This window comes from Galleria mellonella, unplaced genomic scaffold, assembly GCF_026898425.1.
Source record: "Galleria mellonella isolate WM207_F2 unplaced genomic scaffold, CSIRO_AGI_GalMel_v1 utg165, whole genome shotgun sequence".
Lineage (NCBI taxonomy): Eukaryota > Metazoa > Arthropoda > Insecta > Lepidoptera > Pyralidae > Galleria > Galleria mellonella.
The window spans coordinates 865,783-891,877 of record NW_026442009.1 but is presented as its reverse complement, the minus strand read 5'-3'; the positions used below and the strand labels follow the sequence as shown (position 1 = coordinate 891,877).

At 32.0% G+C, this 26,095-nt stretch overlaps 3 protein-coding genes across 4 annotated transcripts in view; 1 reads left to right on the top strand and 2 right to left on the bottom strand.

The window, feature by feature from the left end:
* LOC113519028 (uncharacterized) overlaps positions 1–26,095 on the bottom strand; it is a 404,087-nt gene that overhangs the window by 254,108 nt on the left and 123,884 nt on the right. The gene's annotated exons all lie outside the window — the stretch shown is intronic.
* The window catches only part of LOC113519027 (autophagy-related protein 16-1), a 223,749-nt gene that overhangs the window by 153,972 nt on the left and 43,682 nt on the right, over positions 1–26,095 (bottom strand). The gene's annotated exons all lie outside the window — the stretch shown is intronic.
* Positions 1–26,095, top strand: part of LOC113518823 (uncharacterized) — a 66,000-nt gene that overhangs the window by 28,267 nt on the left and 11,638 nt on the right. The window contains exons 3-5 of the mRNA XM_026903821.3: positions 982–1,024; positions 23,902–24,285; positions 24,643–24,803. Of these exons, the coding sequence (XP_026759622.2) occupies positions 23,909–24,285; positions 24,643–24,803 (538 nt within the window). The 5' untranslated portion in view covers positions 982–1,024; positions 23,902–23,908. The remainder of the gene's footprint in view (positions 1–981; positions 1,025–23,901; positions 24,286–24,642; positions 24,804–26,095) is intronic.

Below are 26,095 nucleotides of genomic sequence, written 5' to 3'. Positions count from 1 at the left end.
TCTCGGTTTTAAAAGATTTTTTCAACAAAAATAGAATAATTATCCCAGGCGCCTACAATCCATTGACGTTAAATATTGCTATTCTTTACATACCTGGTGATATATTCGTTATATTTTGTTCAATATAAAAAACGTTATGCATTTTTACCTGAAACAAAACGGAAAACATCATTAAATTGTATGTTATGTTATTCAGGTGACGTACGATAAACGGTGTGGACGCAGATACAGTTAATATGTAAATTGTACAATCCTCTTCACGAGAAAGTCTCTTAGGAATACAAAAGATTTAAAAATTTAAATGTGTACTTTATAAATGGATATGTTGATCATTTATGCATCTTGTTTCAATATTAATTTGAGTTATTACAATAAAACTTTTTATTTTGACTAGTTTTAATATCACAATCATCATTTTAGTGATTCATTATGCGTTGCTGATCTAAACTGTGATAGGAATGTTAATTAAAATCCCAATGCATTATAATCATTATAACCATTACAGTATAATCTTAAATAGAGTAGCGACATCATTCAATTAAATCCAAGTTCCCACAAATTATTATGGTATTTCTCGATTCTAGAGAGAATCGTTTAGATAGCGTGTTACATAATGGTAGCTTTACTTTTATCTGATGTTATTATGATCACAAACACGCAGCGAACAATCGCATCCGCACTCAGCGTACAGTGCGTTCGGAAACGAATAGCTTCACTTATGTAAATACAAAAGAGAGTTACAGCAAGGGGCGGATTCCGGGAAACTCTTAAGATCGTAGTGTTCGTAATTATATGTCGATACTGGGAAGCGAGAAGGTTCGTGAATGGGAAACACGATTGTACGTATACACACATGCATGTAGGATTCCGCACTTACACCGTATGATTACGTATCATCTGTCTATAATTCAGTATGTCGTAATTGAAAAATGCTCACGTGTAAAACACGTAATTAATAATAGTTCATTTTTTTGCCCACAGGACGGCGGCGCCCGATAGCGGATAGTGGTTGTGCAGCTAATAGGTCAGTGACCGTGCCACCTTACTTCTGCGATCGGAATTCGTGAATCCTCAGAAATAACACATCATTATGTCTTATTAGATGTCGAGGAAGCACTTAGAGCAAATTTACGGAAAATAACACGCTCAGCTCTAGCGGGCGATTGTTCACGGATCCATTCCTGTAACTGTTGTAAAGTATGGAGCTAACTAATAATTTAATAAATTAAAACATAAAAGCAGACTTCATCATTAGATAAATTCAATAATACGTATGCAACAAATATAAACAACTTTGTGAAAGTATAAATCATTAAATTGTGTATTAGTGCTAAAGAAATTGCAAGAGAAATACAACATTTTTTTAGATAGAATAAAGAATGCCTAAAAAATTTAAAGATTTTAGTGGGCTTTTACAAGCAATTATTTAAATTCAATAATAATAAATAGACAAAGATAAGTCACTATTCTTAGTTCTATAAAAAACAATTTATTTTTATTATTATGTATTTAATTACGTCATTAGTAGCAATTTAATGTCTGTGGAAACTTTACTGCTAAATGTGACGTAGTTATATGCAACGAATCACACCATAACGTTGTTTAATGTTCCTCGACTTTTTGCTACGTAACACATAAAAATTCAAGATATTAATTAAAATAAACGGTTATTAAATTTATTTACATCATTAGCAGTATTGATTTAACAATTTAGCAATAAACCGTTTAGATTGCTTTAACCCATGGTACAACGAATGAAATTTTATTATCGTCCAACTAACAAGAGTATTTCACACATGTAAGAGAACACAACGGTAAACAGTTCAATGTAACACCATAATAATGTCAAATTACCTAAGAACACGATTAAGAATACGAATAAAGGCATGTGGAAGTCAACGATGTGCAAACATAGTTACAGTTATATTTTCTGGCAATACCTGAGTAGTGACTCGCGAATAATCAGGTGAGCGAGCGTGTAATGCAGCGTTCATTACCAAAATTGATGCACGCATATTATGAAACTAGTTATCAAATAAATCCCGTTGCACGTAAAAAATGTGAAAATAATGAAGATTGTTTTAAATTGCTTCCACATAGTTTTACAGAGCGGCACGCTTTAGACAAAATATAAAAGTATGTAGTAAGATTACTTAATAGTTACTACGTAAGCAGTATTTCATCATTCATGGTAGTTTAAATTATTGAATATTCGACGAAAAAAGTTTTATAATTTAGATAGTTTTAAGCAAATTAAATTAATAGATGATGTAAATAAACAACTACTTCATCATCTGTAAATATCTATAGTGATTGAATATTTTTTTTTAAATTTAAGTATTTTCTCTCTCTCTCTCTCTCTCTCTCTCTCTCTATATATATATATATATATATATATATATATATATATATATATATATATATATATATATATATATATATACACATATATATATACACATATATATATACACATATATATATATATATATACACATATATATATTTAGATGATTGAGAATATAAAATTATAAAGTTATCGACCTTGATATTAAAGTTTTCTTCCATATTTAGTCCCAACGAAAAAGGGCCGTGATTCAACGTTTATACCTAAATATCTGAATTAAGTCAACCGGTTTCTTAAAAACGCCATCCTGTTATTTTTACCGTTTCCTGAGTGCAGAGTAAAATTGTGACCTACATAGCATTTTGTCTGGTGCACTTCATGCATGCTTGATTTTAAAATACAATAAGCGTCTAGTAATATGAGATTTCATAAATGTGTTTGAATACTGTTCGTAGTAAGTTAGATAGGCAAAAGACACAGCGTCTGCATTATTTTATATAGAATGTAAAACTATTACATTAAATAAAAAATAAAAAGGACTTGATCATATTTTTATAAATTGATTGTTATTACTTATATTTTAACAAATTGACTGACAACTTTACAACAACAGATTAGCTCACGGTAGATTTAATGATAGATTAGTAAATTAGTTTACAGAAATGATTACAGGAAAATTATTTTAAAATCCAAACCATACGAAATTTAATCCAATAAAACAATTTTATTACGGCGCTCTATTGAATAGGCTATTGCTTTTTAAATGTGCAGTCAGCCGTATCTCTATAGACTGCGAGCTTTAAATATTTCAATGGGTCAAAATGAATACAAAAATAAAGTTCGTCAAGTGTAATACCGGTTTAACACGGTTAAGTAAAGCCGTTGTTTCAATTTTACTAAAAATCCAACGAATTACAATTGTATTTAATTATTTGTGCTATGAAAGCCCTTGCGGCTCCGCTTGCATGAAATTGAGAAATCGACATGAGATATGAAGCCTTAGGTTTTTCCATTATATAAGGTTTTTCAGTGTGCTTAGTTCTAAGTTAATATAATATAACATTAATAAAAACGATCAGGTTATGGAATGAGCTCCATCTCGGTGTTTTTCCAAAAGAGTTATGCTGTAGCATAGGGTTTTTCAGGAAAGAGGTAGAGGTTTTTTCAGTATCAGCAATGCGCGCGTAATGCCCCTGGTATTGTAGGCGTTCATAGGTTATAGTAATCGCTTACCATCAGGCGGAGTGTATGGTTGTTTGGGACAAATAGCTAAAATCACGAGGCATGAATCTGATATGTTTAATCGAAGTTCCCTAATTTTTAAGCCTAATTAAAAAATTTAAATCTTTATCCCTAATAAAATAAAATCTATTTAGTTAAATTGTCTAAAATTCACTTTTACTGAACTATTCGAGAAAATCGTAAGCGTCCGTTTTTTTCTGCAGTGGTTTATTATTTCGTTTTAACAATTCCCATATTAGGTACCTTTGCTTATTATATGTTTCGATTTCACTATTGATTTATGTTCATGCGAGTTGCATCCAGTGACATGCCCATTTAGATAAAGACTATAAATTTTTTTAGTGACATGAAATAATTTTTTTAGAAGATAATGAATGGAAGAAATTATGATGATATTGCTAATTTAATGAAAAGACCACTAAAGTTTATGGACTGAATCTATAATTTTCGCAAGATCATTTCCTGATATTATATTGTTATTATAGCTCGTTATATCTAGAACTGATGACCAGAATTATTCACACTTAAACTCGGAATAGCTGAAATAACTCTAAACTCGTTGTCCAGGTCTTAACCCGCATCAGTATATTAGGTACGTATAATTGGCTAACGTTAAATATTACAAACAGAGAGAAATTATCTTTACTCACATTATTGATGGGTCTAGTCAGGGAAATTCTGGTTAATAGAATTCAATAGCGCATTTACATTCGACAAATAGATTTTATGAAGTGTGAATTAATGTATTATGTATGAAGTGACATGTGAATTGATGATCATAGTTGATTAATTGTTAAGAACTATAAATTTCATATCATTGACACAGTTACTATCTAATAATAATTAGTTTGAAGAAAGTATGACGATTGTGTAGATATTTATTATTTTTCGCTGCACCGACTAGCATAATCAAATTATTAATATTTTTTTTTAATTTAAAAAGATTTACGTGTTGGGATCATATGAACTTTGTCATGATTAAGTATGTTTAAACAAAAATATAATATAAAAGAACAAGTTACTGTTATAATAAGTAGTGTAAAAAATCTCAAGTTCTTAATAATTAAAAATAACAACAAAAATAGTTATTGGAAAATTAGTTCAAGACAGAATAATTTTAGCACAGATAATGTTATCGCAAACTCACTCGGTGCCGACGATCCGTGCGTTCGCATCCGTCGTTCTTGCGTTAATTATATTACGATAATGTCATAATACAAACGCATGATTGCGCTTGATCCATACTGCGATGAATTCTTTGGATTATTTCTTAGCAAATTACATACAGGTGCTTCATCTGTGCAAGATTTTTTTATAATAGGTGGGTTTTTTTAAATAGGGGTTTTTTATAATAGGAAAAATCATATACATCGTATACATATGCAATTGTCCTCTAATATACAATATGTACTTTAATTAAAATACATATTATAAAAATGGAATTAGTTTTTTAAATATGTAAAACATATGTACTTATAGTGTTATATATATTTCATCGTATCTATTAAAACTGTTTATGTATTTACTTTTGACACTTTATAGACATACCTGTTGGAACCGTATTTTATCTATTATATGTATTGTAACTGTTTCTGATATTTACAGACTGACCACAACACGATTTCATTACTCGAACGAAATTCAAATGGGCTGTTATATTGCGTACGCTATATTGTTTCTCTATTCGACCGTGCTATAATCAAGAATCATTCATATCGAAATAGATTTTATGTTAATTTAGCAAACGTTCAGAATAAAGATTAGTTTAAAGCGAACACACTAGCAGTAATACAGGAAATGTCCAAGTCCAATATCCACCCTGAGGCGTAGGGTATGGCATCGGGAAGCAATCGTTGTATAGACTAAAGAACAAGCAAAAGGCGGTCGCGATCTCCGCCAGGGGCTTTTAATTGACAATGGATAGCAGCCGACCTGCATAGATTCGTTGCTTGATAGGAATTTACCTTTAACCCACTCATTATAGAGTTTGAGACAAATAGCGAACGAGTCCTCTGCAGCGCTTTTAGTTTCTACAGGTTTTAGTTTATTCATTCACAAACACAGTTTAGTTAAAACCTTTACTTTCTACATTTTTAATACATAGTAATTTTATCAATTGTGAATTGATTTGATATTTTTTTATCGAAGAGATTTATCTCCTTATTAATTTCATAGTACTAAAGTCTTTAAGATTGAATTATGTCGTTTCGATAGGATTTATTTCATTTTATATAGTCTACATTTAAATCTTATAGTTAAATTTAGTGGTGGGCATCTATAAGTAATGGACTTGGCAGAAACACGGACACTTTAAATAATTGTTTTGTTGAATGCCAATATGTCTTTGAGATGTAATGAAGCTGGTGGTAAAGCACTACAGTTGCGATTAATTGCAACTAGCATAGACATAGAGCGGATTTTGTTGTGGTTTAAGTTTGCAAGCATTTTCTGATACAAGAACATTTTTCTAAAATATGTAATTTCTTGACTATTAATTATTATTAGGTCTTTTGTCCCTTTTTCAATTAAAAGATGTATGTAAAAAATCAATGCAATTTTTAATGATACGGATGAGGAAAAAATCATTCCAAATTTTACAGCGCAATCAGTTCCTAAACTTATCAAGGGATATATTTACTTTTAAAGGAACTAACTATATTATGTTGACAAAAGACTCCACATAATTAACATTTTTCTCTAGTTATAAATAAAAAGCTTTGTATTTCATTTGACATGTATAATAGACTAGTAGATTGTAAGGCTATAAAAAGTAAACCCAATAATACACTTACATTAAAAAAGCAAGAAAAATCAGAGCAGTACGGCGAGATTCAATTAAAAAGTAGAATGTCACTGAGACACTAGCGACGGGTCTGCTTCGCCGCATTGTATACGGCCAGTGAAACCCACTATTTCGAAATAAACTGCCGAATCGAGTGTTATATTATGAGCGCATTTTGATATTTATCAAACGACCTGTATTTAACGGTGGTTATAATGTCACATTAAAATGTACGTAACGTAAAAAATCTCGTTGTAAAAGCTGCCGACATAATATAACTCCCCTTTCTCGTTTGTTTACGACCGTTGTTTAGAAACCTGTGGTCGCAACGTGATAGCCACCTTGCATGTAAAGATGTCGGGAGACGTTGCGCCGTAAATATGATCAGATGGCGGGATCTGTGAGAACATAATTGGATATTCGCAGTGAGCTCTCGATTCGAAAGATAAACATGTCGAGGACAACGAGAAGGCGGTGTTGTCAAGTGTCCATCCAATGTTATCACCCAGCGACATCTTTATGCTGGGGTCGGTTTTTCTACGCGTGCGCGGTGTGGTGGGCGGTAATGGCGTCCGCCCCAACGGGATTCGCGCGCCGACATCGTTTCGCGTCTCATCGTGCGGCCGCAATACATCGCTCCACTTAAATTACGTGCGAGCTTGTTCCGGTAAACTATCGTTATACCTACACCATAAAAATACTGTTCTCGCACTACGTTGCCATCACTGTGATTTTGTAATAATAAGTTCAAATGCAGTTTATATACAATATAGAGGTAAAGTTACGGCTTTTGAGATATTAATATGTATGAATTGTGGGCGATGTTGATTATCATGAAATATTTATAAAGATTGCATAAGAATTCACAGCAAATATAACAGTATCAGAGTAGAAAAAAATAAAATGATTTGCATAAGTGAAATTGCAGAAAAACTAAATTGTCGCGCAAATAGGTAAAACTAATAATTATACAAAATTTATTAAATCATTAATATACCTAAGTGCTGAAAATAATACATTCAGAAAATAGTAATAATTTCAATAATTTATGTTTATATGAGAATTTTCTACATAGTACGAAATATTAATATTGTACGGAGTTTGAGAGATCATCTGAATAATCAAGATTCGTGAAACGGGGTAACAATACGAGTAGTTATCCTCAATGAGAGCCTCCCACGAGCAACGGAACCTCTTCCGCCGTTTAAATTGTAGAGCATCAAAAATAATGGAGGCAAACAAAACCAAGTAAAAAGACCATTATCACACTAAACATACCGTTACCACTCTTGTCTAATCAGATGAATGATGTATTTAGCTTTGCATGTTGCCGTTGATTACTGTTTATTATTTACATTAATCATCCGGCACAGAAATAAAACCAAAAGTAACCTAAGATTTGGTAGTTAATTGTTTATGGGCGGGACAAATTCTCTTTTTAACGGAAGAGGCGTGACCACTATTAGTATGCAATTAAACATTCAAGTCGGATGACTGACAATTCTAACACAATTCGATATGAAATAATTAGAGCCTTTTGATTTTTATTTATGGCAGGTATACCTACGTTATAATCAATAAACCGTATAACGGCATAGACCATACCATTCAACCTACTCCACATGTTAACTCTTACTAATGTCATACTTTTATGTTTATGGAGAAAGGGAGATTGGAGATAACATGGCCGATTAATTATACATATGATTAATAAGTATAATAATAGTGGTTGAATGTTACGGTGCAGTTGGGGATCAGATCTGGGCCATAACACTGTCACTGCGTTATAGCGTTTGAAAGCAACTGTTCAATTTATCAGGAATCAAACGCATAAGTGTCCATTATGATATTGAACGCCATAAAACCTGTCTCACCGTTACAACATTAAGTTTTTGCATGCAACATCAATGGGATAGATAGTGCGTCGCCACTCCCGCACATCGGGAAGTCAATCAATTATATATTAGCTTAATGTGACGCAGATGACCTCTAGTTCGCGCCTACAGATTTGCACGGTTCATAGTAACTGTCAACCATGTCGTTCAAATACAGCGGATTCGCTAGAGACAATCGAGTTGTGATTGCTCTTTATAGTTCTGTTCCATTATTGTCATTACCTGATATTACTTACTCGACCATAGAAATCTGTAAAACGAAGTATGATGGTAAGTACTTTGATTAATAAATTAATATTGCCTTATGTAGTTATTTTAAATGTAAAGATTAATAATTTGTTTTATTAGAACAAAGTTAGCGTGTGGTCATAAAGTAGGATTTAATTGGAAGTGCATGGTGCATCATATGCGGATGTGCCGGTTCGCAAAAGGAACAATGGCAGCGTGCGCGGTAGGCGGAGGCGGTGGCGGCGGCGTCGTGGTCGCCGCCGGCCGCGGTGCCGCTTAAACACGCCTGCTCTTTCTGAATCGCGCCTTGCAACAAACGTTTGCCCGCCTACAAACGTGTCAAAAGTTTACAAATGAACATTGTATGGGGCAATTCAAAATAATTGTTTATTTGAGAAAAGCTGTATAAATTCAGTTATTTTTTCGATTATGATTGATTGTAAAAAGTATCTTGTAGGAATTAATAGGCGACAGTTAGCACTTTTTATCAGGTGAGCCGTCAGTTAGTTCGTCATTTTAAGTCGCATAAAAACTATACAAACAACTAACACTATACAATAACTATATAAACAAAAATGAATTGCCGAATGTAAACAAGTGCTTGACTTCAGAACAGGTGCACCTATTTGATTAATATTTGTTTGTGGTGTTTGTTATTGTCAAGGTAAGGTCTGTATTAGAGAAAATTTTTGAAAATCCTTTATGAAATATTAATTCATGCGGGAGCAGTCGCGAGATACAGCTATTAACCCTTTCCACTCCAATGTCGAGTGTCACTTGACATTGATTTGTTCCACCAGCTCCACTGTCGAGTGACACTCGACATAGTGTAATACTTCTTTTTGCGGACAATTTTAAAAAAAGGTGGGATTTTTTTACTAAAATTTTTGATAAAGCCATCTCACACTTACTACGAAACGAATTATAACGAAGTATCCTGTAATTACTCATAAAGTTTATCATATAAGAAAAAATCACTTTTATTTACAAAATACGAAAAGACTCCTAAAAATTAAAAAAAAAAACGCAATTTAAGAGTGGAGCTGGTGGAATAAAAAGAAAAAAAAAGGCTTGGAGTGGAAAGGGTTAAGAAAAAAACCGGTCAGTTAAATGACGAGTGTTATATATATAAATAAGAGATAAAATGGCCTTTATTGCATTTCTCATACAGAATAGACACCTAATAGAATAATAATTCGGAATTCTTATTTGGGCTATAATTGTGATTAAAAACTGTAAAATGTACAAATAAAAATAGTAATACAAACTTTCGCTGAATCATTTAAATATACAGGCAATAATATTTCATTGTTTATTGATCTTGCAATCACTTCTTCAAAGGAAAAATATTACTATGACTTGAACATAAAAATGACATGTAAAATAAATACGACAGTAAATACATGACAGTAACAATAAACATGTCAATAACATTAGCTTTTAACTTGTAGACGAAAGATGAAAAACAACATAGTAAGTAGTTTTTTGTAACGTAACACATTTGCAACTGACTTCAAAAAACAAGTCTTCATTGACTGTATTTTCATTATTTTTTATACATTCTACATACGAAACTATAGATTAAGTAATAGGTTTTAATATTTATGTATCTTCGTAATAATCTGTCTACAGTTTACTGGTTAGATATTTTATGGGATATACAAGAGGAACCAAATGCTAAATATCAAATGTAATTAAGTTGTTAAATCCTCAAATAGGACAGGGACAATGTATTTCACATGAAGGGCACTCTTAAGATGATTACATTTTCAATTGTAATAGGCAGGATTTTATGATGCGTAAATAGCACTAAGAATGTTTTATAAATATAATAAATACATTAACAGTTAAACAGGAACGCTGATTACATGGACGGCGGCAAGCGTGTCTGATTTCGATAATTGTACCTTTTAAAATTATTCTTACATCTATGAATTTGTTAGTAACGAGTTTATAAACGCCGTTATTTGGGATGGTCTTATGTGCACCATAAAGATGGCGACCACGCGTATAATTAGTAGCAACATCACGTATTGCGTAATTTCGTCGCGTATACGTTGAACGCGTGTACAGTAATCATCAAATTGAGTCTACTTAAATGTTTCTATGTACTTTTCTGGTTGGCTTCCCAATTCCAGCGTAGGCCAGCTTAACGGTTGTCTACCACCGCAATAAAATTGAATATGACAGCCAATCTTAAATGATAGATGCATTTCAATCAACTACGAGGGAATGTTGTGTAACAAGTAGTCACTCAACGAAAATTAAAACGTTTAATAATACTATCTATATGTGATCGGCATAGCTGTAGTGGATAAACACATTCGTTAAAAATGAATTTTAAGCAGATCTTAAATTATAATTTGATGGCTGTTTATATCAATTTAAAACGGTTAAAGCCAATTTGAAGATTCAATCCTATAGTTCAATTCAATTATATGTCTATAGTGACGAACCAGTTTTATACAAGTTTTCACGTGTAACATACTTAACAGAAACTTCTGTATTCGTGTATTGATTTTCTAAAGAAAAAAAATCTTACTTAATTTCGCTTGTAAATAATTCTAATATAAGACATCATAATAACCTAATTTTAGAAAAACACATTATTAGTGCTTTAGTTGGTAAGGTCATAAGATCGGATAGTTTAATAGCTGGGAACATAGTCAAAGACCAAATGAATTTCAGAGAAATAATCGGAAAGTTAGATTTTTAAATTATTGTTTTTTGGTGGTGTAAAAGAAAATTTCAGAAGTATTCATCAATCCGGTATAATTTAAGATTTGTTCTATAAATAGAAATTGACTTAAAAATTTACAAAAATAGAATAGAATACGTCAGCCCTATCGATGTACATAAAAGATCATCAAAATCGATATACAATTGGCGACGATGTAACGTAATATACATACAAATACAGTTAAATTGTGACCTTTTTGTTATAAATGTGATAGAAAATATTACGTGGAGTCAGTCATAGGTTATAATCGATTTTCTGCAAATTAATAATTAACAGTCGATTTAATCTTGGTTAATTCTTGAAAGACTGTCTTAGAGAAAAATGAAGATATATATATATATATATATATATATATATATATATATATATATATATATATATATATATATATATATATATATAAATTGTAATGCTTAATGTTTCCCATCAAACATGTACTTATTTCCAAGTTCAAGACTAGACCATCCCGATGTATTATTATTCTAAAATTATAAGCACGTATATAATTTGATCTTATTTTCACACTATTATTGACGCACTTACAAGTATAATCAATGAAAATAAGTATTTTATATTACACTTTCTTCTAAGTTCATAAAATTTGAGGATTACCAATAATATTATGGGTTTTAACTAACACTCTTGTAGCCACTATGTAATTTAATTCATATTATGCGCAAGTACCTTTGAAATTGGAGCGAACCTGTAAATCTGATCAACTAGGGCTCTTTATGGCCAGTGTGGATTCCGTGCGGTGAATAATCTTTTATATGCACAACTTGCGTACTTAAATACAATTTGATTTGATAACTTATCTATCAAATACCACATCGCGTGTTTGAATCAGATGGTGCTTAATTGCTATTCGGATGTTTGCGTGGCGGCAGTAATCCTTATTATCGTGCTTCATAACTCTCGCATACTAAAACATTTATTCATATTTCATTCCGTATCGAAAGATGTATCACCACTGTGATACTAGAACCTATTTATGAGTGCACGTTCGTTGAGCTGCTGTATTCAGATAATGCAACGATAGTTTTGTTATTAGTGGGTACAATGAAGTTAGTATTAAGTAGACTTATTTGATTTATGATTTGATACTAACTTTATAAAATGTCCAATCAATATGTCTATACCAATATAAGAGAAGAGAGAGAGAAAGATTTGATTATTTGTTTGCAATGAATGAATTCAAAAACAACTCAACCGATTTTAAAAATTATATCATCTATAGAAAATTACATTATCAGCGAGTAATATAGGTTATATATTATTTTAAAAAATACTATGTACCTATGTGAAGCCGGACCGGATTTTTAATATGCTATATATAAATAAGGACTTAACTTATTTGGAAAAAATTACAGAAATTTATGATAATGTTTCCATATGTGCAAAAAACGTGAACACATAAAGGAAAAGTAATAGTATTGTTCATGATAATTGATTTGTTTTTAAAAGTTGAAAAAGTTTAAGAAAATAAAGAAAAAAAAAATATTGAATAAAGTAAATACTTTATACGCTAAAGTAAATTAATCAAATGATTAATGATAAAATTGATTTTATAAAATATGATTTAAAATTAAATTAAATAAGAGTCAAAAGAGGAACAGAAAGCTATATTGCGCGAGAGCAGATGCGGCGTGTTCGTGCGCAACGCGGCGCCTACCGTTACATTGCACCACTTTGTCCGACAGAATTACACGAGCGTATGAAGCCTAAATGACGACCATTGGCACCCTTCGATAGGAACTCGAGCACGCAACTCATTTAACTAAAGCTCTTCATGATAAGATATTACTCGTAAACTAGAAGAAGATATTTAACTTACTTGAAATGTGAAATGTCAGTAAAAGGCGGACAGATGACAGACACTTAACTATGTCGTTAGTGCTGTCCTCTCTATCGTCATTGCCACTTGTGTATAAAATTGTAAAGAGCTGTCACTCAGTAGTGATAGATGGGCAAATAAGAGCGTGATATTACCTAGTTTGACAGGTTGTATAAAGATCATTGTCAAAAGGTCAGGCTTGCGTAGTCGAGAGCTGCGTTATGCGACGGAGTCAGCGATGTCACCCGGGGCGTCGACAATCGTGACCGGTGCGCGTGCGCCACTGTTGTCATGCGCTACTAGCTGTGATTATCATGTCTGGTGCTGCGTCACGTCACTCTATTGTGTTGTCTGACCTATAACAATTGCTTTATTCCAGTTCGAGTTACACTTATGCATAGTTTAAATAGTATTGTTGTGATTATAACTTGTAAAAGTAAAAGCAAAACAATACGAGTAGCTTAAATAAAGAGTATTTTTTATTGAAGTAAATACATTAAAAAAGAATATTATTTATACAAGTTTAGAAAGATATTTTAGGAACTTCTAAAATATCGGTTAATTTGTTTTTAATAATGTCAGTTAAATACTTAATTTATTTTTGAATACACAATAAGATCTGAACCTGCAAAATTGTGTGTGTAACGTGATTGAAAAATTATCCAAATCTGGTTTGTTGATAATCTTCGGTGCGGCAAAAGCACAGAGCTATTTACAGTCAACAATAGTGAAAATAGACGTCATGTCACGTATAAATCATGACAAGAAAGTCTAAGTAAATTAGTCTTATGGGAGTAGTAATTGCATTTCGATTTTTATTACATCGTACGAGTAATATAATAAGTCTATAGAATGCGTTTTGTGTAGTCACTGAGTTTAATCTGAATTGAATTTTACGTTCCTTTCAAACTTCACGTGGCACGACTAACTGAGACTGTGAGACGTTCGTGCGCCACCAGCTCAATAGAATTTGTGATAGTAACCACGTGACATAGCGGATGATATTAAAAGCATACGTCTATTTCGCTTCGCATGACATCCATCACATTGATATTATTGTTACCTTTAATAAATTATAAAAGTAGTCACAATTGAATCCAGTTGTTGAGAATGCTATCGGTGGCAGTGGCAGTGGTGGTAGCCATTATGCAAGTAATTTTTCATCGACTGTCAATGGTTGTTGTATTTTTGTTGTTATAATATATTGGAATATCAAACACAGTAGGTACTGGGAAGTGGAGTGCACGGCCACTTCGACCTCCGCGAACGCAATAATTGAGCATAGAAATCAAATTACAGATGATTGATGATTCCGTTACAGCACGGCTAAAGCCGCAATGACGCCCGCCGAGCGGACCGTGTCATTTGCGTAATAGGATTTCGACAAAATATTTACTACACGAAAATCTGGGAGACGACCATAATGATGATGCAGACAGAGAAGCAAATCGTATAATAGAGATTACTCATCAAAACTTCCATAAAATAAGAAACTATCAGAATGACACAGTCTGGCTAATCTGGCGGAACCGTTGTATTTAAAAATCTTACCCATCAAAACTACCATAAAATAAGAAACTGTCAGAGTGACACAGTCTGGCTAATCTGTGGGAACTGTAGATATTTAAAAACTTAAAAATTTGCAAATAATAAAATTCATACATCAGTTCTAAGATTTTTATGAAATTTCCGTGTAAACTGTTGACAATGAATTGCCGTGCCATTAAATTTATGGGAAGTGGATAGTGTTAATAAATTATTAAAATTAATCTTGAAACGTTCATTATTGGAAAACACTTATTACACGCGAAACGGCTAAGGTTACATTTCATAGTTGATGAAAACAGGAAATGTTTCCAACAGCAAATAAGGCTGTGAAAGGGCGATAAACGCACCAGGAATAAATATATTATTGGTCTCCCGACTAAGTATTTACTACATGCAATTTCACACCTTTACGGTACAGATTAATTCTGATATGCTGTCCTTTGCGTGTTGCTATGCTTTAGAGGTGCCGACGTATTTTAGCAGTCACTAATTATGTGTTTTGTACCACATTAACGTAGCAAGATTTTAAGTCACAAATTAAATAATGGCGAATTAATTTCTGTAGATGGACATAATAGTATGTTATTTTTTGAAAAGACAAATTAAATAGAAGAAAAAAAAATAGTGGGTCCATTATGAGATATCTGTAGTGATTTAAAAGCTATTTGAAATATCGAATCTTGGCGTACTAGTGCAGCGAATGCGAGTTCTGCAAATAGGCTGCAATTGACATGCCGACGAGCACCTTTCCGTTGCACACAATTAAATTGGTGTGACAATCAGACATTATGTGACTTGCGCTCTAAGAACCTCGCTATGGCCAATCTCTTAGGTATTTAACAATAATCATTTGGAGCTCAGGCTCTACGTTACCATGAAGCCGGATCAATTTGTAATTACTCAAATAAGTTTTACTGCATTAAAAAGTATTAGCATTCTGTTAATAGTTTAGTCTTCATTTTATTAAACGAACGAAAAATACCACTATCCACAACTGCTACGCTTATTGTACAAGTATTTTTTTTTATAAAATGTACATAATTATTAGCGTTATCTACATGACATAGATAATTTTTTGAAAGTTTATTTTCATTAATTCTTCAACTTAAAACATATGCTGAGGGCAAATTCAGAAATATACTATACCACCATTAATGATGAAGCTGTTTGAATAAGATTATTGTCTATTTATAGCACTATTACAGATTACATCAAGAAATAAAAGAAGCTAGTAAAGCGTAGCAATGCGCGGGCGTTGTCGATGGCTCGAGGCACTAGTTTTCTTCTATTATAAACACTCATTGCTTTATTTCATTTAGTGTGAAATGTAACTTCGATCATTTTACTCGCTGTCGCTTCAGGTCGTGGGCGTTTACGTTCAGTCAATCGTCTTCGCATATTCAAAGTTATTTAGAAGTGATCAATTTTACTATTAATAGTAGTGATTGTCTTTGAAAAATTACAGCTAACTAACGTAACTAAGTAATAACTTCTTGAGACACTGCTTTATAGTTTCAAAAAATTTTAGTTTTTTGAAATCATAAAACAAGAAAATATATGTTAATAATGCTAAATTATTTATCAAACACATTAAATATCTATCATTAAATTTGTGTCTCGGGAGAAAATAAATATTCAAAGTAAGATTAAGTATGCACAGTTCTGCAAAGGAACCAGTTTAGTTCTGGCGAAACAGGTGCCAATGAAGCTGTGGCCCTACTTGGATGTGACAGAACACAAACCAGTATTAGGCAAAATTTACGGTCCACTATCCGTCTACATAGACGGTAAAATAAGTTTTAATGGCACAAATCGATGTTATCAAACAGATGAATCGGCTTGTGCTTAGTCAGGATACATTGAATACAAGCGCTGCAGCTTTGCACAAATTTATTCGTAACGAATTGGTATGCGCTGTTGGTAATTTAGAAACATAAATTAGTGCTATTTAATTTAACAAGACTACTGAGTGATTTGTGTTCATCCGTTTCCAGTATACTTTATTTACATTTCAATATTACAGCAAACTATATTATATATTAATATTAAAATGATCATTTGAATTGAAACGCTGCAATTACAATAAATATTTATAATAACATAGCATTAATAATGATTTTATTGTTGACTGCATAAAAATCACATAATGATACGAATGATGATACTAATGATTTTAGAGTGAAAATGACACAAGTTTTTAATTGGATATATCTTAAATACGCGATAATAAAAATATAACTGAATTTTGAAAACTTTTTTTATAAATGACTTAGTAAATTTGTCGTTAAGTTAATGATTATAAAAGAAAAATCTAAAAAATTGCGTCTGAAGTAATTAGATGAGGTAACATTAATATAATTAGGCACAATACCACAAAGGATGATGTGGGCAGAAATAGAAACAAATTGCGATGTCGTAGTCGATAATATGGCTGGTAACCGCAAGACACTCGCCATGCAGATGACAGCCTGACAATAAAATCACATCTTAATCTCAGGGGCATTGGTATCATGTGGGTCATTATTAAAATTGATACGACTACATGTGGTTAGAATATATGGTGAAATAAAAATAAAGAAAGTGCTACTAGACGCGGATACTCAAAGTGCACCGAAAACCTACTTCTTCTGAATGCCGCTTTGAATCTATGCTGCCGTGAACAATGCCGCTAAATTATAGGATTTAAGTTCTAGTCCCTCATTGAGTTAGCATGATTAATCGCAGAGAAAACTTGCTGGGATTATACGTTGGTAATTTGTGATCGCACGTTTTGCATTGATCTGATCATTAGTAGAGTCATTCTAACCACGAACAAATGCTTTTTTTTTTCAAACAAAATTCAGTTTGAATCTGATAGATACCGCTTCAATGTGGTCAAATTACACGTATTACTCTTCGAATGCGAGTCTATTTGATGTTATTGCCTTAGTCATGTACGTGCAAGACTTGATCTTTCAAAGATTCTGCATTTTATTGATTATGAGTACAATTTCATTTTTGTTACTTGTAGAAGTAATAATCAATCACTTGTTTCAAATTAATTGTAATTTATAACTTTAAATTACATTGAAAAGATTATATTTATAAGATAATAATTTTAAATAAAGACAAACATAGTTGGCATATTCGCTGAGAAAAAGGAAATGAAAGTAAGAAAGACGATGAGAAAATAACTCTTATATTATCTTGTTTCATGACCCGGTTTGTTGATTGATTTTAATCAAATTACATAGAATAAATCCTTTAGTTGGCTGATCACGTAGACTTGTTGTTTGTGTTGTACAGATCGAGATCGGAGAAATTACAGTCCTCTCATTAATGTAAATCGTGAAGTCGTAGACTTGCACTCACTGTATAAACCCACTAACCTCCCGAGCAAGTAAATACCGCTGAGCATATATTACAAAATCATATGTACTTAATTGAATCCTTACTAATAAGATACATGTGAAAGTGAGTTTTATAACATTTAATGTCTTAACGGCTGAACCAATTATTATGATATTTGATGTGCATGTACTATATGGGATCGAGAAGGATATAGGCTATTTTTATACCGGTCAGTAAATATATTCTGGTCATGCAGACGAAGTCGCGAATAAAAGGTAGTATTTTCTTATAAACATATACTAATAAATCTTTAAATTATATTTGCTTTTAGCAATATAAAAAACTTACAATAGACGGAATCAGATTTTCTGCTTTCGCTTTTAGTAAGTAAGCAACGAAATTATGTTCTTAGTATTTTATAAAGATACGTAATGAGTACGATTAAAATATTATTTTGTACTTTTGAAATTTAAAAACTGTTCATTTGCTTCCTTCAAAATTGGCAAGAAGTACTAAAAATTGGGAAGATAAATAGTGTCTATGTGTATGAAAATCAAAAATGAACTTGTTATTGTCTATCAATTTCTAAAATTCTTTAAAAGTAATCTACTGAGCTTTGTTATATCTATATCTACACTAATATTATAAAAAAGAAAGATTTGTATTTTTGTGTGTATGTTTGTAATGGATAAACTTAAAAACTACTTTGCCGATTTAAAAAAAATTACACTATTAGAAAGCTACCTTCACCCTAAGTAACATAGGCTATTGCTAGAAAAGATTAGGAATCCTTACTAAAACTTTAGTAACGTAGCTATTGGTGATAGAACAAAAGTATGTTCTACAATATTGAAGAAAATATCAATAACTATAAAATACTTTGCGATACTATATGTCCAACTATTATCGTTATGCCACAATAACCACTTTTTAAAATGTTGTAAAAATGTCTACCTGTGCGAAGCAGGGACAGGCCGCTAGTCAGTAATAAACACGTGGCAATACCAAATTTAATACACAAGCATAAACAAGTTTGGATTTAATTCGAATATAAAAATATTTGTTTCTGGTATCGACTCTGTATATATGGATTAGAAGATACTAGAAATACATTTGGTATCGCTTTCATTAAGTATTAACGTGTGTCGTATTCGTACACCGTCTGCTCGGTATAAACAGTCAAATGCAACGTATTAATTCTCCTGCCCAGATGATAAAAGCATTAGTGTCCGGGAAGAATAGCTAAAACGAGCAAAGTGCTTATATAAATAAAGACTGTCGCATTTCTATACTGAACACACGTACTGTGTCACATATGTCGTAGTTTTAATCAGAGAAACTTGTAATAGAACTCGGTAATGTATCCTTAGACCTCTATTACATTATCAATATTTATTGCTTAGAAGGATGGCGATAAATATCATGATCTAAGAACACAATGGTTATGCATCTACATTGTCACTAGCAGTTCAATATTTATCGCAATGCACCTAGGGTCGTGATAAACATTGATGGTTTATATAACAGGGTATTTATTATAGATACAAAGGAGCAATAAAGTGTTGAACTTTATCCAATACACAAGATGCACACATTAAAATAAATACTACTACTGGTGATACATTCTAACGCCTTTTTATTCAAATTATTGACTTGACAATGGAAGACATTGATGTCTGACCGCAGACATGCTTCGTACGAGTCGAGTGTGACTACCTCTCGTCAGTGCGGGAAGAAATCACTGGTGTTAGCCAACCGCCACGGGAATTACATTCAATGTAAATTCTATACATAAAACCGTAATCTTCACGTAACTAATGCATTAGTGAATTCAGTACCTTTAGATTATTAATTATAAGATACATTACATTTTACATATATATATATATATATATATATATATATATATATATATATATATATATATATAATTATCATTTTCAATTATACAAAACAGAGAATTGATGACACGAGTTTATGATTGTAACATTGTCATTGTAGACCGAATAATCAGTAACAAAAAATAGAGAAAGAAAAAGTTACATTTAAAGGAATGTGATTGTTCCAATAGTGTTCTTATAAATTGAGCTGACTGTAGATTATTATGCGTTAAAAAAAGTATAGTTTTGCAGTCATATGTCAGTATGTCAGCGATGTATAATTATATGGATACTATATTAACAAGAAAAATAAACAATATAGAAGTTTGCGCTATTATTACACATGCAAATATAAGCAATAAGTTACATAAAACTCGTACAATTCCATTTTTTATGGCAGTAGTAATTACTATTATACCGTTATAAGTTGTGTTGCTTTTACGTAAGGCCCATATTATAATGACAAGCGCACGGAGATTATGTAGGTAAGTGTGTACGAGCATAGATCAAATACCTCGTAGTGTCAGATCATCGACCCACGTTTATGTAGATAGAGCAATAAAACTGATGACTAACACAGAATGAAGGTGTAATATCAATCAATTACTGTCTTAGCAGTTGATGTTTTGGATAAACATTACACTCGTGGTTTAAAGTTTCCCTTTTATAGGAATAAGGATAAAAAGAAGCTTTAGACGTTTAAATAAATTGCAGCTTATTTTAATTACAGGACCGTGTTTTCTTTTAACTTATCTATTTTTGCTCACATAACTCTTTGTTTGTTGATTTTTTCTCTGTTACAAGTCTTAAATATAAATCACGATAAGGCAAAATATAAAAATTGTATATTTTACTTTTAAAGCCTTATAATATGAATGGTGAATAAGAAAACGAAGACGACATCCATAGTGTGCCAACTGATACTAGTATGGTGAAACGTAAATAGCAGGTTGGAGGCATCCGGTTCATTGAATACGCTGACCCCATCTGATCGAGGCTTCAGGCCAACGAGCCGGCATATTATCAGTGCCAAAGTTGTCCAGGATAAAAATATATCTCTGTAACATATTGTCATGTTATATATAACATGTTCTATTTCTATACAATATATTTTATATCACAGCTTTCGTTTTTATATGTTCATACACATGGTTTGAATAGCAAAATAAGTTTAGTCGGTCGTCCAATAGGGAAACCCACTATCGCATGTTGTACTGATTTCTGGCACACGACCTTTATATACGGGTCGACATGTTACTTTGATGAGGTAACATTACCGTATAAATCTATCGATATCGATTGTATTATGAACATGATTGATCCTCGAAACAGGTGGTATTATTACCAAGATGTAAAATAAAACGGAATAACGGTTGCGAGTTCAAGGAAAACATTATATAAAATAAAATGTAGAAGAAAAACAGCTACAAATAGGAAAACGTGAATTGTGTTTTGTTGTTTTCATATAGTGTTTTATTGCTTGTGTATCATTAACGTTTTTACGTTATATAATCAAAGAATTACTAGTAATTTGTTAAATGGAAAATATTTTTTAAATGTTGACTCCGATTTTAGTATCGTAGGTAACATTCTTTTAATAAATAATAAACCTAGATAATTTGGAATAAACCTAGATGAGTGATTATATTCATTTTGATTAACGTAAACGTTATCTTTTAGTGGTTTTTGTGGTACATTTAAAATATGATATTTTAAATGTACCACCAAACGGTTTCTATTTTTACAGTTACTGACTAAAATTTATGTTCTTTTTAATATTTTGTTATTATTGTATATTTTATGATTCCCATAAACAATATCGATCGAGCCGACGTGCAACATGTAAACACATAAATCTAACTAATATAACAACTGAATTGTAGGTCAGACTGTGCCTAGGGCGCGTTGAAGAATACCGTCGGAGTTTCACCTTGTTCGGAACTCCTGTGATTTCTCAACATTAACGCCGACGAGAGTTCCTCTTTATTTAATATTTGAACTTGAATGGTTAAATTTTACTTTACACCTTATTATTTTGACAATAGCGTTGCATAAGATATTTTTCGAAAATGTCGTAAATTATCGCTGAAAAGTATAGAAAAGTTTTCATTTTCTATTTAATTAAAATTACTGTGACAATAACAATCAAGCTAAGAAATATAAGAAATATAATAATCAATATAAGAAACACACATTTGTAGCACTAATGATTTTCATTCGGGTGTACGTTTCGACGATGAATCATTGATTGATGTTGGAATGGGGTAGAAAAACTAAAAAAAAAAAAGTAACTAATGTTTTGGTTTTAAAAGCTAATAGTGATCCGGTCCAGCTTCTCACGGATATATATAATTTTTGAAAATAATTTAATGGCTATATTACTCGCAGATAATGTAACTTCCCATAGGTAAAAGAATTTATAAAATCGGTTCAGTGTTTTTTGAGTTTATATAGTTATCCATTATAAACGAATAATCAAATTTTTTTCTTTATAATATTATATATAGTACAGACTAGTATAGTTAAGTACTGGTTTTATTATTTAAATTTACGTTATTTCTAATGTATTTTTTTTATAAATTGCATAACCTAATGTATTTAATAGCAAGAATGAATACAACTATCTTATTGCTCTCTGAAATAAAACTACAAATTATTTGTGTTAGTCAATTGTTACTGTTAATGTAGAAGAATGGAAGAGGAAAACATTACGCCGACCCCAAATAATAAATGGGATAAGAGTAGGAAGATGATGATGTAATTGTTAATGTAAAAATAATCATAACTGACATGGATATATGATCACAAAATGTATTTGTTCACAATAATTATGGTAGGTATCTACTGTCAACACCATTCACTAATAATAAACTATTTAACTTTGAATATAATGATATCGTTACATTACAAAGACGATAAAAAAGTTAATAAGAATCGCAAGATGTCGTTTGACGATAACAATACATAACTTGTTATTTCGGCGTCAAGCGTGGCAAATACATTTTTACAATAAATCAGAATAAGTAGTACCGTTGAGCACGAAATAGACGCAACGAGATTTCAGACCGTTATGGACATTGTACGTAGAACGTGAGCGTAACGTAATGCGACCGACTATCTATTCGCATATTGTTATCGATATCGACTAAAAAACGAGATGATTCCCACAACATCGCGGTTGTAATTCACAAAATACCGCCACAGTATCCCTTTCTTATTATTGCTTTAAAGTAACAAGCACTAGTATCGCAAAAATCTAATGATAAAGTAATGCTAGATCAAATTGTTTCATGTGAATTGTCGATAGAGATTTTCTCACGATTCACATGAACCGTGAATTTTTAAAATGATAAACACATGAACTATGATTGTGTAATAATACGACTACTATGAGGGTTTTAGAGAATTGCGTGCCATATATTACAGTTGCTTGTACTAGCTAATTATAAATAGTAGCAATTATGAAGTTAATGCCCTTAGATGGCTATCATAATTGTTTCACCTTTCATCTTCACATGTACATGATTCATACTAATGTTATACAAGAGCATTCAAAATTATGAGGTAATGGATAAAAGCTATCGATTAAAGTTAATACAAAAAAATATATTTTTTTGAATGAGAGAAAATTTCTTCACTATTTTAGGATTCTATAGAATCCTAAAATAGTGAGGAAATTTTCTCTCATTCAATTTAGGTATAAATACAACCCAAGTGGACACAGAAGTTGTAGACTTCATTTATAATAAAAAGAAAACAATTGCTGGTCTATAATAAAAAAAAAATCTAATAAATAAAGTGATATTTTACGTTTCACTTCAATCAGATTTATTTTGTCGTTTAAAGGCCACAAATTGTTATGTGAGAAATTATCAATGCAAGGCATCTTAACGTGAATTGCGGTGAACTAGGCTTGATATGGCTACAAGATATTGGACGATTTTACTCTATCATCGATGAATGGTTGCGTGCATAAACTTGACAGGTTTTATACACGATAATTTCTAAGCTTCCCATGCAATTACTGTCTTAGATTGATGTAAAAGTTTTTAATCAACACTTTCTTTTGTTACAGATAACAAATGTTGCTACGGCACTTTGGAGGAACAATGCGGGTTTTAATCAATATAGTGCTAGTGGCTTATGCAGTAGAGGCTGCGAAAAAGTTTGAAGGGACGTTAAGGTCAGCAGCCGAAGCACCCCCACAAGACAATATCGCTGTAGAGTCGGCTTCTCCAGAACCAGCAGTAGTAGCGGCACCGCAGGACTATAAGAATCCTGGAGCACCACCGCCTCCTAAAACTGTGCCTGAAGACCCAGTCGAACCTGCTTCTGCACCAGAAACGGCATCAGGAGGAGTACCTCCATCAGCGCCCAGTGGTGTGTCAGCTCCATCTGCACCCGCAAATTCATTAGAAGAATGTGATCCGGAGATGATAGGATTTGAACTGGTAACCGGGTAAGATTAAATTTGTCTCTTTTAATGGAATCTGAATTGCGTATATGCATTTTCTTTAGATTATATCAATATATAAATAAAAATGTTATTTTCAATAATAATTAAAAAATATTTAGGTATATTTTTGAAGTAAGCTATTAGTATTAATGTTCACATCTCTAGACTGAAATTGTTCATAAAAACTATTGTAAGGTTACAAATATTTTGAGTATCAAAACTACACGAATATAAGCTAAATAATTTTTTTTGTTAAAATGACCAAAAGGAAAGCTGAATTGTCGTTTATAGCAACAGGCCTAGATTATAAAGGTCATTGGTTACATACTGCATCTGAATAAGTCACTGTGTCGCATGCAGGTATGTGTTCTCAGCGCCGTCTCAAATACTTGACGACATCCCCGGCACTCTGATGTTGACCGACTGCCTTGAGCAGTGTCAGGCCAACGACACCTGTCGCGCCGTAAACTACGAGACTGGACTATGTGTGCTCTTCAGCTCTGATGCCGACCAGTTGCCAGGTGAGTCAGATTCACATAGATCTATTCTTTCATTATATTCTTATTTCAAAATTATTTTAATAATATGCAAACCAATTACGTATTTAAGTGAAAGAAGCCGCGGGTTACAGCTAGTTTGAAATTAGATATGAATGATCATTTATTCAACAACTTAACTATTCAATAAAAGGAAAAAAGTGATAAGGTATGGACCGACAAATATATCGTTTGTAGTTATCGTAATTTACATTTTTTCTTATAACTTCATTTAATTTAACCTTAGATTAGATAGTAGCATTTTCAAGAATTGATTAAAGGAGTAATGCTCCTAGTATTGCAGGTGTTTGTAGGCTATGGTAACCTCTTACTATCATTTGGTCCGTATGCTTGATAGTTACCTCAATGACATAAAAAAAAAATAATAAAATTTTTATTTTAGGCCCATTGGTAGCCAGTTTTCAGCCTTTACCTATCCATTGCTGAACATAAGCCTTCCCCATAAGGGAAGTTTTGCCAGTAGTTGCCACGCTTGGCAGGCGGGTATCCAGTTGAACAAGTTGAAATATTTATGAAAAAAAAAGAAACAAAAATTCCCTATATAAAATAGACAATATTATAATACATAGGGAAAAGTCGCTATGTAAGAAAGTATCAACAAATATTAAAGAAGTCGATAATTACAAACAATAATAATGAAACAAATATTTGTCGCTTGATAATCTGTCTCAGTCAGTAATAGCAGTAAATTATTTCTAATTTGTCCAATTTGTACAAGTGAGATTTATTTTGATTAGGTATGTTTTGATCACTAGAACGTTCATTATGACCAAATTTTTCATGTGAGGTGACGTTGTTATGTTCGCTTTCAAATTACCGTGACATTATTTTTATATTGTTAACCATCTTAGGCCCAGAACTGTTTGTAAACTATCCTCTTTTATATTATTTCAATACTAATCAATTATAAACGAGATCGTACATGCTTGTGAAATTGTGAATAAGGTTAATAAATAAGCAAGTAAAAAACGCACAATAACGGCATAGTCAGCCGCATATTATAACCGGGACACATAGCAGGTGGCACAATAATACCGGCAATACTCTCGTTTGTCCGACATAGAGGTGTGAGCTCAAACACGCGAAGCGTTCCGATTTTTTGCTGCAACACATCATTTGAATGCCAATAACGGCATGAATGTACTCACTCATCAGGCCTTATTGGGAAAAAATTACTCTCACCGCGAAAAGGAAAACTTGACCGGCTATGGAGTTAGTAGAACATGCTTTGACCTCTAATCTTCATGTTTTGTATA